Source organism: Quercus suber, unplaced genomic scaffold (assembly GCF_002906115.3).
Source record: "Quercus suber isolate HL8 unplaced genomic scaffold, Cork oak 2.0 scaffold_59, whole genome shotgun sequence".
Lineage (NCBI taxonomy): Eukaryota > Viridiplantae > Streptophyta > Magnoliopsida > Fagales > Fagaceae > Quercus > Quercus suber.
Genome location: NW_027069524.1, coordinates 1835580 through 1850690, shown reverse-complemented (window position 1 = coordinate 1850690; position 15111 = coordinate 1835580). Strand labels below are relative to the sequence as shown.

General features: G+C 32.3%; 2 protein-coding genes across 2 annotated transcripts; both read left to right on the top strand.

Annotated features, from left to right (window-relative positions):
* The first annotated feature begins 332 nt into the window (after positions 1-332).
* LOC112012753 (probable purine permease 11) lies at positions 333-2469 on the top strand. Its single transcript, XM_024045138.2, has 2 exons — positions 333-430; positions 1300-2469. The coding sequence occupies exons 1-2, from the start codon at positions 394-396 to the stop codon at positions 2427-2429; spliced, it is 1167 nt and encodes a 388-aa protein (XP_023900906.1). The 5' UTR covers positions 333-393; the 3' UTR covers positions 2430-2469.
* A 2859-nt stretch (positions 2470-5328) lies between these two features.
* On the top strand, positions 5329-8827 carry LOC112012732 (probable purine permease 11). The gene is made up of 2 exons (XM_024045124.1): positions 5329-5399; positions 7527-8827. Exon 2 carries the CDS (start codon positions 7578-7580, stop codon positions 8646-8648), a length of 1071 nt encoding a protein of 356 aa, XP_023900892.1. The 5' UTR covers positions 5329-5399; positions 7527-7577; the 3' UTR covers positions 8649-8827.
* The last annotated feature ends 6284 nt before the right edge of the window (positions 8828-15111 follow it).

Below are 15111 nucleotides of genomic sequence, written 5' to 3'. Positions count from 1 at the left end.
AAACAGCTCAAATATCAAGCCTAGCCAAGTCAAGTTTGCTGCCCTCTAGTTTTAGCTTTAGCTCGTTGTGTTTAAAAAAGAAGTGTACCCAATGAGTGCAGCGAGTGTACTTTACAGCAGCTAATTTGTTTATAGTTCTTCATCATTGTTGAGAGTGTTGTACTAAACTATATGTAAATTAAATTTAACAACGTGGGAGATTCAATCAATTCAATTAATAATGTTTATTGTTGTCAGGTAGTGGACTTAAAATCGAATCCAATCTATATCAAATAGTAACTAATTGATGTCTTGACTTGCTGTCTCCTAATCCAAATTTATCAGCTGTGTAATAGGTAAACATAAAGAAGGATGAACATATAAGCCTTTTTGTTTACCATCCTCTGGATCTTCATGGAGCCTGCTCAAGAGCTGCAACAAGATACTCAAGGTTAGTCACTCACCAAACTCGCTGATTAATTGTTAAATTAATGGAATATTTATTTTTTTCTCTTTTTACATCTTCATATTTTGATTTGAAAAATAAAATTCATTCAATCAGGTAATATTTGAAGCTTTATCAATTTTAATTCTTCAAACCATACTTTAAATTGTTAGCGATTTATGAATAAATATAAAAGAAAACTTCCACAGTTACTAGTGATTCATTTTTTTTTAATGAAAACCAGTCAGAATGACTACTTTATTTCTTATTGAACATCATACAAAACGATAGGATTTAAGTCCTCTGGTACTTCTTCAATCCAGACCTGCATATCAGCAAGTCCTTTTGCCCTTTTAGCTAGAGCATGGGCAACGAAATTCCCACTACGTTTTACATGAGAAAAGGAATGAAAACTTAACTGAGAAGCAAAAATTAATGTCTTCAATGATTTGGCCATAGGGAACAAACTCGAATTCATTTTGCTGCAGCATCTTGATTAACACTTCAGCATCACCTTCGAAAATGCCCTCCTGTAACCCAATCTCTGTTGCAAATCGAACTGCTCTATGCCAAGCAAGAGCCTCGACTTCAGCAGCCATTTGGGGAAGGGGAACCTCTGCTACTGCGAATGACATTCCCTATACAGTTTTTGTTATGCAGTTTTTGTATCTCTTAAGCTTTTAGGGAGCAATCAAAAATCATAATCATGTACTCCATTATCCACTCCAGGATTATTAGTAAACAGGTCAACTAAGGCAGTCACTACTCCAACATGATTGAAACCAATCTTAATTAATTGTTTTTTCTGGACTGGTTTATGATGATATGGCTAATACTTACATTTACTTTCTTTCAATGTTTGTGTGCATGATTAGCCGATGACAGAGAGCAAAACTCAAATAAAGGCACTTTTGTTACCAACCTAATGAAACTTCCTAGACTCAAACATTACAAGTGGTGGCTTCGTATTGCCTCTTACTCGTTCTTTCTTCTTGCCGGCCAGACTGTAGCGACTCTCTTGGGAAGATTATACTTTGATCAAGGTGGGAATAGCAAATGGATGGCAACATTTGTTCAATCAGCTGGCTTTCCAATATTACTTCCTCTCCTATTCTTCTTCTCACCATCGTTAAGATCCTCTGCAAGCACTCCCTTAAACACTTCCTCTACAAAATTGCCACCTCTCTCCACCCTTGCCTTTCTCTACTTTGCTTTTGGCCTAATGTTGACAGGTAACAACCTGATGTATTCATATGGACTCTTATACCTCCCTGTCTCTACTTATTCTCTACTATGTGCAACCCAATTGGCCTTTAATGCCCTCTTCTCATTTTTCTTCAATTCACAAAAATTCACTCCCTTTATACTCAACTCTCTTGTCCTTCTTACCATATCAGCATCCCTTCTTGCAGTCAATACCAACTCTGAAAACATGACCAGAATACCTAAAGGAATGTATGTAATTGGATTTCTTTGCACACTTGGTGCATCTGCAATATTCTCATTAAACCTTTCCTTGGTACAACTTTCTTTCCAAAAAGTTATAAAAACAGAGACTTTTTCTGCTGTATTGGATATGCAAATATACCCATCATTTGTCGCAACTTGTGGCTGTGTGGTAGGACTTTTTGCAAGTGGAGAATGGAAAATTTTGCGGAATGAGATGGAGAATTATGGAAAAGGAAGGGTATCCTATATGATGACTTTGATTTGGACGGCTGAGGCATGGCAAATTTCTTCAACAGCTATGTTGGGGTTGATTTTTGAGGTCTCTTCACTCTTCTGCAGCGTCATTAGCACACTGGCTTTGCCTGTTGTTCCCATTCTTGTGGTAATGTTCTTTAATGACAAGATGGATGGGGTGAAGGTGACGGCTTTGGTGTTGGCAGTCTGGGGTTTTCTTTCATACATCTATCAACATTATCTTGATGATTCTAAATCCAAGGTTAACAAAACCAGTAATAATGAGGCTTCTGGGGCAGGGGCTGTAATTGAGGTTTGTTGATGACATTTTTTTTTAAAAGAGAAACGTAAAGAGATGTCCACCGAAAACCCAGGATTTGCAGCTATATGGGTTCCCATTCAATTTGGAAACTTTCTCTATTTAATTTATTTATTTTTGTTTCTTTTTTGTTTTCACCGTTTTGGCTTTATTTCTTGTACCGTAAAAGATGAAAATAAAATAGAAAAGAATGACAATATCCTTGTGGTGAAGATGATAAGGATCCAAGTATATGTTTTATTGATCACATCTACCATAAGTGAATCCTTGTTTCAACTTTTTGGTAAAAAAAGAATAGTGTAGTTTAAAAAAAACTGCACTTTCAAAATTTGCGTTTGAAAGTATATTTTTTAAGTTGGGTAAATTTCAGTAAACTAATATAAGGTTTGAGCTAATACCAAAAGTAACGACATTAAAACAAATGAATAATCGTTCTAGAGATTATATTTGTATATTTATATGCTTACTATACTTTTTAATAAATTTGGATTTAGATTAGGTGCTTTCAACCCAAACAAGTCTTTTCCCATTATGTAAATGCACAAAAATATATTGAAGTGGACCAAAATGAACCGAAGTGATCCGATTAGACAGAATAGGACCAATTTGGACCGAATAGGAATTAAGTGGACAGAATGGACCGAACGGACCCAAATCAGACCGAATAGGACGAAAGTGGAAAAATAGACTGAATAGGACCGACATGGACAGAATGGACCGAATAGAACCAAAGTGGACAATATGGACTGATAAGGACCGAAGTAGACCAGATGGCCCGAATAAGACCAAGGTAGACAGAATGGACCGAATAGAACCAATGTGGACTAAATGGACCGAACTGAACCAAAGTAGACTGAATAAGACTGAATAGACCGAATTGGACTAAATAGAACTTTAGTGCACATAATGGATTGAATGTGGTCCAAATGGAGCGAATTGGATCAAATGGAAGAAAGTGGACCAAATAGGAACAAGGGGTGGACCGAAGATGACTGAAGTGGATCGAAGGGGATTGAATAGGAGCAAAGTGGACTAAATAAGAATGAATGGACAGATTAGGACAAAAGTGGGCTGAACGGGACTAAATTGGACTGAATAGAACTGAAGTGGACATAATGGACTGAATAAAACCAATGTGGACCGAATAGAACTAAAGCAGACAAAATGGACCAAATAGAACCAAAGTAGACAAAATGGACAGAATAGGACCAATGTGGAATAAATAGAGCCAATGTGGACTGAATGGACCGAATTAGACCGACGTAGATTGAATAAGACCAAATCGACAAAATAGAACTTTAGTAGACAGAATGGACCAAATAGGACCAAATTGGAAAAAAGATGATAGAATGAACCGAATATAACCAATGTGGACTAAATAAGATTTTTGAATATTTATCATTTTTATTGCATTTTTAGGGCTCATATTTCTAATCTCCAATGTCTATTTTAGTAAAACTAAAGAGTTTAGCCCAAATATAATAAAATTTCCTATTTTTCAACCCAAAAATTAAGAAAAATAAAATAAACTAAAATTTTGAGCTAAACTTGAAAAAAAAAACCTACAAAAAGAATCAATTTAAAGCTCAATTAGTCTTAAAATGAACTGAATGGGGACTACAATTGACCGAGTGGACCGAATTGGACCGAGTGGACCAAATAGAAACTGTTTAATTTTATGGGAGAACAAATTATCTTCAAAAAATTTTAAAAGAAAAAATTATACATTATATTACAATACAAAATTATTATTTATTTTCATGCATCGCGTGAGTCTACAACTAGTTGTTATAATAATTAAAAACCACTATAACAAAAAAAATTTATTACAATGAAAAAAATTGTTGCAATAACATCAAAATCATTGCAATAGTTTATACAAAGTGTTGCAATAAAATTTGAGGTAATTGGTTTGTGCTACAAAAAATTTCATTACAATAAATTTTAAATATTTAATGACAATTTTGATGTAATAATATATTTGCTGTTGCAATAAACAATTTACTACCTCAAATATCTTGTAACAATAGGCTATTATTTCACAAATTTTATTGTAATAGATTGAAAATAATAGACAAATAATTTGGGTCAATAATTACAACGATATGTTCATTGTAATAGATAATCGTTTCATATTTTTCATTACAATAGGTGGTAAAATAATTGGTATTAGATTATTGTAATAATATATTTGTTGTAACTTCATGTTTGTCATTGCAATAATTTATAAAATTGATATTTAGTTATTAAAATGATATATTTGTTGCAATAAGTTGTCACTTTAAAATTTCTATTGTAATAAACTACAAAGTAACTGGTATCAAATTATTGCAATAATTTTTTCAATTTAAGTTATTGCAAAAAAATTTCTTAATGTAATTTAATATTAATGCTCTATTGCAACTAAAAATTATAAGTTATTACAACTAATTATTATTAATGTAATAATTTACCACTTTTTAAGTTATTATTGCAACGACTTTTAATTTGTAAATGTAATATAATGTCTAATACTACTGTACTAATTTGTGCATTAATACTAATAGACTTATTTTGGTGTAGTGAGATTAAAGGATGTCCTATAACTCTAAGCAACATTTTCTGAAATTTGGTAACATGATTTGCTCCTCATAAATGAAACATTGGCAGCACGTATAAATATTACTATTCACAAATCACAAGTCAACTTTTATTTATTTCTTTATTTAAGGAATTGGGTAAGTTTTCAATAATTCTTGCAAGCAATTAGACAGAGAAACACCTTTATGTTTTTCATGACGTGGCTGATAAAGCCTGAGCTATGTAAGAGGTCAATAATGAGCTTGAAAATGGATTGGACTATGGTGCGGTGCATCTCAACAATAAGTACAAGGATGAACATTATTACATAAGCCTGTTGTTTTAATTAGGTAGTTTATCACATCCTCAGGGTCTTCATGAAGGCTGGTCAAGAGCTGCAACGAGAAACTCCAAGTTAGTCATGCACTGACCAAACTCTCTATTTAATTGTTTGTTGAACAACATGAATATTTCTAGTTCTTTTTACATCTTCATATTTTTATTTGAAAATTTCATTAAATATTTAAACCTTTCTTACTAGCCTAACAATCAGTAAATCCGAGCTATATATATGGGTTTTAACTCTTCAAATTCTTCAAACCTGATTGTAAAATGTCACAGCATGTGAAAGGAAATATTTGCAAATGGTTTTTTGTGCTTCTGTTCTACACAAGCAACTCGAACACAAACATCAAACAAAATTATAATAAGCATGCATGTGCTGGTAAATGAGATATACATAAAGAACATAACTCCCATAGTTTGTGTATTTCTACTCTTATGCTTGATATACATAAAGAACATAACTCCCATAGTTTGTGTATTTCTACTCTTATGCTTTTCCTTTTAGGCAGCATTAATTAAAGTCAAAACCATGTGTTCCCATTATACATTCCAGAATTATAAGCGGTGAATGTCAACTAATGCTATGTTTGGAAGTTTGGAGGGAGAAGAGAGTAAAAGGGAGTAGAGGGAATGAGAGTAGAGGAGAATAATTATTTTCCACCTTGTTTGGATGTTTTTAAAATTAAGTAGGGGGGAAAATAATTAGCATTTTCATTGTTTGTAATTTTGTTAATATGAAAATGGTAAATTTGGTAATTCATTTATTCAAGCATTTTTATACTCTACTCTCCTTTCAAATCTCTCAAATTTGGAAGAATTAAAAATGAAAAGTTAGAAGTACTTAGAACCCCTCCAACTCTCTTCCCCTTCTCCCTTAAAAACCATCCAAACAAGGTAATTTAACTTACTCTCCCTCCTTCTATTCTACTCTCCTTTACTCTCCTTCCATCCAAACAAAATATAAGGGCCTAAGGCAATCACTACTCCAACATGTATGATTGGAGGGAGAGAGAGAGAGAGAGAGAGAGGTAATATATATATAGGTTATCCTTGATAATTTTTTGAGGTTAATTTTTGTTTTGGGGGGTTTGAAACTATATATTTTTTTTAAAGGCAGCTTTTTTAAACTCACTTTATTTAGGTACAGCATTTTAAAAGGCTTTAAATTAAGAATACCATACAGGCACTTAGCATCATGGATTCCATTTATTCATAATCTTGATAATTTTGCAGCTGAGAGCTTAAACAGAGAAGGAGAAAAAGATTTTAAAGAAAAACGGGAAGGTTTGTTTGTTTTGCATGGCCATGTAACGTGGCAATGATCTATTAACTAGCAAAAACAAAACGAGTGCCAGGATATTTTTGCGAATGCAACTTTCTTTTTGCTAGTTAATAGATTTTGTTTTTTCTATTTAATATAGTCATATAGATTGCCGCATTACATGGCCATGCAAAACAAACAAATATAATTTTTTAATAATAATTATTATACATTATGTTGATATTTCCTCATTTCATATAAATGAAAAGTCTCATCAATTAAATTCATGATGAGAGTCTTGTAACTATTATTTATGTGAAAAGAAAGAGTATTTAGGTTACTCTATCAATGAATATAAATTAACATATAAATCTACATATAAAATTCTAAATAGCCAAATAATAATATATTATATAAGTTAATAAATATATAACCATTATTATTAATATATAAATTAAATAAACAACATAAATAAATAATAATACAACCTTAACAAACTTTTTATTTGCTCATATATGGTTAATTTGTTACTTTAATAGTTAGCTAGTTATTAACTTTTGAATAATATATATAATATATATACACACACAATTTCTTTAGTCAATAGAGATATAGAATATGTAAGTTGCATTCTATCAAATTTATCTATTTTTTGTTGATGATTTTTTAATGTAGATATAATCAATTATTGATATATTGTTGATTTTTTACTTTTTATTTTATTTTTTTATTACCAAAAGTAGAATCATATGATTCTCGATTTTGATTCTATGATCTAATCCACGATGTTTTCTCACCGATTCTACGTAGAATCCCTATTTTAATAACCATTATTGAAAGCATCATTACTTAATTGTTTTCTACAGATTGGGTTTATGACCATATGGGCTAATACTTACATTTTAGTTTCTTTCTATGTTTGTCTGTATGATTAGCTGGTGATTGAGTGCAAAAGTCACATAAAAGGCACCTCTGTTATCAACTTAATGGAACTTCTGAGACTCAAACATTACAAGTGGTGGCTTCGTGTGGCCTCTTACTCCTTCTTTCTTGTAGCCGGCCAGGTTGCAGCCATTCTCTTGGGAAGATTGTACTATGATCAAGGTGGGAATAGCAAATGGATGGCAACATTTGTTCAATCAGCAGGCTTCCCAATTTTACTTCCTCTCCAATACTTCTTCTCACCATCGTTAACATCCACTGCAAACACCCCTTTAAACACTTCCTCTACAAAATCGCCACCTCTCTCCACCCTTGCCCTTCTCTACTTTGCTTTTGGCTTAATGTTGATGGGTGACGACCTTATGAATTCATATGGACTTTTATACCTCCCTGTCTCAACTTATTCTCTACTATGTGCAACCCAACTGGCCTTTAATGCCATCTTCTCATTTTTCTTCAATTCACAAAAAATCACTCCTTTTATACTCAATTCTCTTGTCCTTCTTACCATATCAGCATCCCTTGTTGCAGTCAATACCGACTCTGAAAACATGACAGGGGTCCCTAAAGGAAAGTATGCAGTTGGATTCCTTTGCACGCTCTGTGCATCTGCAACAGACTCATTGTACCATTCCTTAGTACAATTGTCTTTCCAAAGAGTAATAAAAATAGAAACTTTCTCTGCTGTGTTGGATATGCAAATATACCCATCATTTATCTCAGCATGTGGGTGCGTGGCAGGATTTTTTGCAAGCGGAGAATGGAAATTTTTGGGCAAAGAGATGGAGAATTATGGAAAAGGAAGGGTATCCTATATGATGACTTTGATTTGGACGGCTGTGACATGGCAAATTTCTTCAGTAGGCATGTTGGGGTTGATTTTTGAGGTATCTTCACTCTTCTGCAATGTCATTAGCACATTATCTTTGCCTGCTGTTCCCATTCTTGCGGTAATATTTTTTCATGACAAGATGAATGGGGTGAAGGTGATGGCTCTGTTGTTAGCAGTATGGGGTTTTCTTTCATACATCTATCAACATTATCTCGATGACTCTAAATCCAAGGTTAATAAAACCAGTGCTCAAGGGGCAGAGCCTATTATAGAGGTTTGTTGATGAGATGGATTGAAAAAGATAGAAATGGCTTGAAAATCGAGGATCTTCATGTTGGGAATAAGAGGCATGAAAATGTAGGCTAAAATGGTACTCAAGTTGTTCGGCACCCATTTCTACAAAAGAAAATCCTTTTTGTTAATTTACTTTAGTAGCTTATTCATATCCCTGCTATGCCTCTATCGCACAAGTTTGATGTATGTTAATGTACTTAATTACGTACGTATAATCATTAATCCTTTTATGAATCAATTTTTTTATGAGTTGGCCAAATTTGACCTCCAGCACCATGACAATGATACACAAAAATCTAGACCAAAATTAAATCAACATAGGGACATCAACACATGAGGCACCACCAAACACAGAAGCATGATGTTCCATAAGAAACAAAGATCTACCCGTATACTTCCTTCGTCCCACTTTTTTTGTCCTCTATTTCATTTTGAGATATCCCAAAATATTGTCCTGTTTCTAAAAATAAAAGTTATTAATTTACTAATGTTCTTATTATACCCCTATTAATTTACTAATTCAATTTTTTGATAAATTTTTTTAAGGGGTAGTTTTGGAAACTTGTACATTTTTAAAAGATAGACAAAACAATAAATGATGTTCTCTTAAAAAGTTTGATTTTTCAAATCGGACAAAAAAAGTGAGACGGAGGGAGTAGTTTTTTAAGAAAATTTTTTAAGCATTCTCGAAGTATAGAGAAATGGTGCTCTATTTTCTCACATTTAGGATGGACTCCGCAATGAAATTAATTAATGGATCTCACCATGAATGTAAGAAGAGAGAGCATTATTTTCCATCCTTCGGAACTGCCTAAAAATTACTCGCTTTTTAAGCCTTAAAAATCTGCCCTTAATATATAATAAAAAATTTGAAAAAAAAAAAAAAAAAAAAAAAAAAAAAAAAACCTAAATACATCCTGCACCGAATCATTTTCAGGCTTGAAATTTCCAATATAAAGTAGAGTATTTTGGCCAATCCAAATAAGACTTATTATTTAAGCTTAGGTAAACATTCATATAAGATGAATGGCCAACAACAAAGGAAGTCTTTACTGTACCGGAGGCTGTACCGGTTTGGCGAGCAGTACGATATATTTTGGGTACCGATCAATACCGATGTACCGTTTCGGGTTTATCGCTATTATTTTATATATATATATACACACACACACATACTTGATTATTTATTTAGAATTATTTATAAATCTATATAAGAATCCTTAAATTTATAATAGCGTATTTCTCTAAATTAATTGCTTATTTTTAATATGATTAATTTTTGCTCAAATATCAACCCAATAATGTAAGCTGACATACTAGATTGTAATAATAATAAAAAGATAAAAAGATGATATTAATTATTTAAAAAATTGAAAATGATATGTCTACAACATTTTTACAACAAATTCTAAGTGGCAAGTTGTTACTGGTTGTTATTATTGGGGCAAAAAAGTAATCTTAGTATTAATTTCAAATTTGAACCAATAACAACTAACCACTTGTAATTTGTTGTAAAAATATTGTAAAAATGTTGTAGACGTAACATTTTTCAAAAAAAAAATATAAAATTGCTTACCAATTGTGAGCAGCAGTCAACCTAAAAGTCAAAGTATATTGAAAATTTGAACTCATTAGAGTTCACGTGGGTGTCTCAGAACACACACAAAACAACTAAACAAGAGCCACACACACAACATTCATATAAGATGAATGGCCAACAACACTACCGTTGTCATTGACCTTTGACCTTTGTAAGTGTAAGTCCTCCTCGTTCTTTTACTGTCGAAAACTCAAAGGCAAGACTGCCCTGTGTGCGTGCGTGGGTTTGTGCGTCTGTGTTTGTAATTTCCTTGCTAAGGAAGTGAGAAAGTGAGAGGATTAAATGAATTCTAAAGCGATTTTTTAAAAATTAAATTTATATATAAAAATAAATTAATATTAAAATGTCATCACATGCAATTCAATGGATCAATGCACGTTATTCTTAACATAACAGTAAGGGAATGTTTGCTTTTCAGCTTTTATAAATGGGTTCAAATTAGCTTAATTAAAAGGTTATTTGTTTTTTAATAAAATATTTGTGATTCAAATTCTACCAGCACCATACGTTGAAATTCTGTCTAATATATTAAAAAAAAATCAAATTTGAAGACTTTATCAATTCAAATTAGAAGAATCAAAGATCAATTTGATTTTGCTTCAAAGTTAGGGAGTATTTCCGCATTTTTTTTCTTCATATACATACATACATACATACATACATATATATATATATGTGTGTGTGTGTGCGCGTGCGCGCATGCGCGTGCGAATCAAAATAAAAAAAGGAAAAGAAATTTGAATTTTTTTTTTTTTTTTTTTTAGAGTTTCAACCTATAACATCCGCTTCTAATGATATCTCTATATCATCAGATCAAGACACCAATTGGTTTTTACAGAAATTGAACCCTATAAGAAATTTGAAAACCTCTTTTCAAATTATAGAAGAATTTCTATTCCTACATTTATGAATATACCGCATTGATAAATTAAATTTTATATATTCATTTTTCAGGGAGAAAATCACTAAATATTACTAATAATTAATATTCATAACATTAGCTAAAGACAAATACCAAAGCCACAATGAATTGCAATCCCAATATAATATATTAGCCTTATTGCACGCGCAACTCTCTTTTTATTTTTTAGTGTCATAATTTTCTATTCATTCATCTCTTCTAATATCATAAATTTTAGAGGCTCGCCAACCAAAGAATTTCCAATGATGAAAAATTAGCAATTTTAGACGGACATTTGAAGCCAAAAAATTTGTAAGTAAATAAAAATTTAAGCAAAGAACCATAGAGACTCAAACAATGGCAATATATATATATATATATATAAACTTGTTTGTGTTGGGTTAAGTAGAAAAATTAAGTGAGAAAAAGAGAGAACCTTTGGGTTAACATGCCTTCAATTGATTTGCAAACACTATGCTGAGCATCTTTCCTACAAATTTTTGGACTATGTTGATTTCTCTTTCTCTATCAATTTTTTAGGAAGGATATTTTGTAGAAGGTTCTTTTTTTTTCCCAATCTTTTTGAATGTTATGAGTTAAGGTTTGTTATGGCCTGATTAATAGGAGGATTTTTGTTTTTGTTTTCAAAACAATATAAAAACAATTTTCAAAAAATTGAACTTGAAACTAGTTTTCAGATAACAATTTTTATATTATACGTGTTTGGCTCTTACTTTTAAGAACAATTTTCAAAATACTAAAAATAAAAAATAAGTGTTCAAGAGACCATTTCTATTTTTGAGTTTTTAAAAAAAAATATTTACAAAAAGTAATGTGGGTACCTTGGATGTACTGATTTATAGCCTTTGGCTTTTACACAGCATCCTCGGCTGTCCCTCATCAAAAGAATCTTCTCCCACTTTCTGCCTTATAAACTATGAAGAGATAAAAGAGTTTGAACAAATATGTGGGGTCCACTATTTTCAATTTATTTACAACTATGATATTAAAAACATTTTTTGTATCCTGAAAACACCCCTTAGACGTTTTCAAAATCTTGTTCTAAACCAGGAAAATAGGTATTTAGAAAATATAGCCAAACAATAAATTCAAGTATGGAACCCACCATTTTAGAGATTGCAAAATAAAAACTATATTTAAATACTCTTACCAAACAGACCCTTAATCTTTTGAAACGTGAGTTAGTGAGAGGCGTGCATGGAGGAAACTGGTTCAACTTGAATTGAATTTGTGTAGTGGGAGAGAAGTTTATTAAAGTTTATCTATATCTATTCTACTATTTAAGAGGCTTCCCCTGTTTGAGATCCTTATTTTTTTGGTTAAAAAATGCTACTATACCACTATATTTAAATAGAGACAAAACTAAAATCCAGTAAAAATACAACTTTAACTCTCACTAAAATATTTCCTGAAAAGTAGGGTTACTCTCCTATTAATTTTCAAATTGCTATATTCATTTATAAAGTAGATTCTCAAAATAAAAATTATATATATAAAATAAAAACACAAGGTTTTTTTTTGGGGGCTACAAAATAGGACCACTAAGCCCAACATTTTCACTTTTTTTTCCCCTTATTAAGATTTAAACACTTCTCTCTCTCTCTCTCTCTCTCTCTCTCTCTCTCTCTCTCTCTCTCTCTCTTGTAATATTAATGAGAAAACATGTAAACCTCAAGTTGGAATGAATGAAAAATTATGACACTGAAGTCTCATTGCACGCACAAAGCACGTGTGATGAGGCTAGTCTATAATTAAGGATTTTAAAGTTTATCAATTTGTTTTAAATTTAAAATTATGACCAAAAATTTTGAATTTTATCCATTTGTTTGAGATTATACAATAAATAAATGAGAAGAGAATACATTCAGTCAGGCTATGGTGTAAAACACTAGTTTTACGCCAGCCAATAGATTTCTGCCACGTTATCTTTATCACTTAAATCCCTCTCCAGTCTCCAAACATAGAACGAAATACAGAAAACCCACAGCCCTGCTTCCTCCCTCTTCCATCTTTGCTTGCCCAGACCTCCACCACACCACACACCGAAGCTCACCGCCACAGAGGTCGTCGGAGCTGTGCGTGGAGCTCGGAAACATACCGGAGCTGGAAAATTCATGCTGCACAAACGGTCATGGACCCTTGCTTCAATTTAATAAATACCATGACTTATCAGACTCAAAACTTGAGTTTCTAGTTCATTAATTTCTAGTTTTTCAGCATTCAAACATGAACAAATTGAAAAACCACACAAAGCTACATCTATAACAAACTACCCATACAAAAACTTATACCAAATAACATGGAAAGAAACTAAGAAAAAGAAAACTATATTATGGGTAGTATTCAACAAAGAGAGACCAAGAACAGTTCAACCAAAACTTTCACCCAGAAAATTGAAAAAGGCTCAGAATAGAAAACCTAGGTTCAAAAAATAAACAAAAATAAAAACCCCACACTATTGCCTTCAAGAACAGATAAAAAAAAATACTATCTTTTAGAAAAAAATTTAAAAAAAAAAAAATCTAATCCCCAATCCTAAATTCAAACCAACAAACCTAGATTGATATATTACTCATTGAAATGAAAATGAAGTGAGAAGTGAGATGGTATCTTCTTCTTGGAGACAGCCATAAGCTCCACAGATCCAATCATTCGGTCATGAGGCTCCAAAAAAACCCATAAACCCAGAAAAACCCATCAATAATTTGAAATCCAAATTGGGGAAAATGGGAAATTGTGAAAAACAAACTTTTGGATCGTGGTTCACGGCGGCTCCGATATGTTTCCGAGCTCCATGCATAGCTCCGGCGACCTCTGTGGCGGTGAGCTTAGGTGTGTGGTGTGGTGGAGGTTTGGGCAAGCAAAGATGGAAGAGGGAGGAAAGAGGGCTGTGGATTTTCTGTATTTCACTCTGTGTTTGGAGACTGTATAGAGATTTAAGTGATAAAGATGACATGGCAGAAATCTATTGGCTGGCGTAAAACCAGTGTTTTACGCCAAGCCTGACCGAATGTATAAGTTTCAAATTTGAAGTGTGAGAATTTTTTTGTGATAAAGATAAGCTCTTTAATTTAAGAGATAGAAGAATTTGGACAAATCTGTGGGTCCATTACTTTGAGTTTTTTCAATTTATTTATAACTATGCCATTAAAAACATTTTTTATATCTTGANTACCATGACTTATCAGACTCAAAACTTGAGTTTCTAGTTCATTAATTTCTAGTTTTTCAGCATTCAAACATGAACAAATTGAAAAACCACACAAAGCTACATCTATAACAAACTACCCATACAAAAACTTATACCAAATAACATGGAAAGAAACTAAGAAAAAGAAAACTATATTATGGGTAGTATTCAACAAAGAGAGACCAAGAACAGTTCAACCAAAACTTTCACCCAGAAAATTGAAAAAGGCTCAGAATAGAAAACCTAGGTTCAAAAAATAAACAAAAATAAAAACCCCACACTATTGCCTTCAAGAACAGATAAAAAAAAATACTATCTTTTAGAAAAAAATTTAAAAAAAAAAAAATCTAATCCCCAATCCTAAATTCAAACCAACAAACCTAGATTGATATATTACTCATTGAAATGAAAATGAAGTGAGAAGTGAGATGGTATCTTCTTCTTGGAGACAGCCATAAGCTCCACAGATCCAATCATTCGGTCATGAGGCTCCAAAAAAACCCATAAACCCAGAAAAACCCATCAATAATTTGAAATCCAAATTGGGGAAAATGGGAAATTGTGAAAAACAAACTTTTGGATCGTGGTTCACGGCGGCTCCGATATGTTTCCGAGCTCCATGCATAGCTCCGGCGACCTCTGTGGCGGTGAGCTTAGGTGTGTGGTGTGGTGGAGGTTTGGGCAAGCAAAGATGGAAGAGGGAGGAAAGAGGGCTGTGGATTTTCTGTATTTCACTCTGT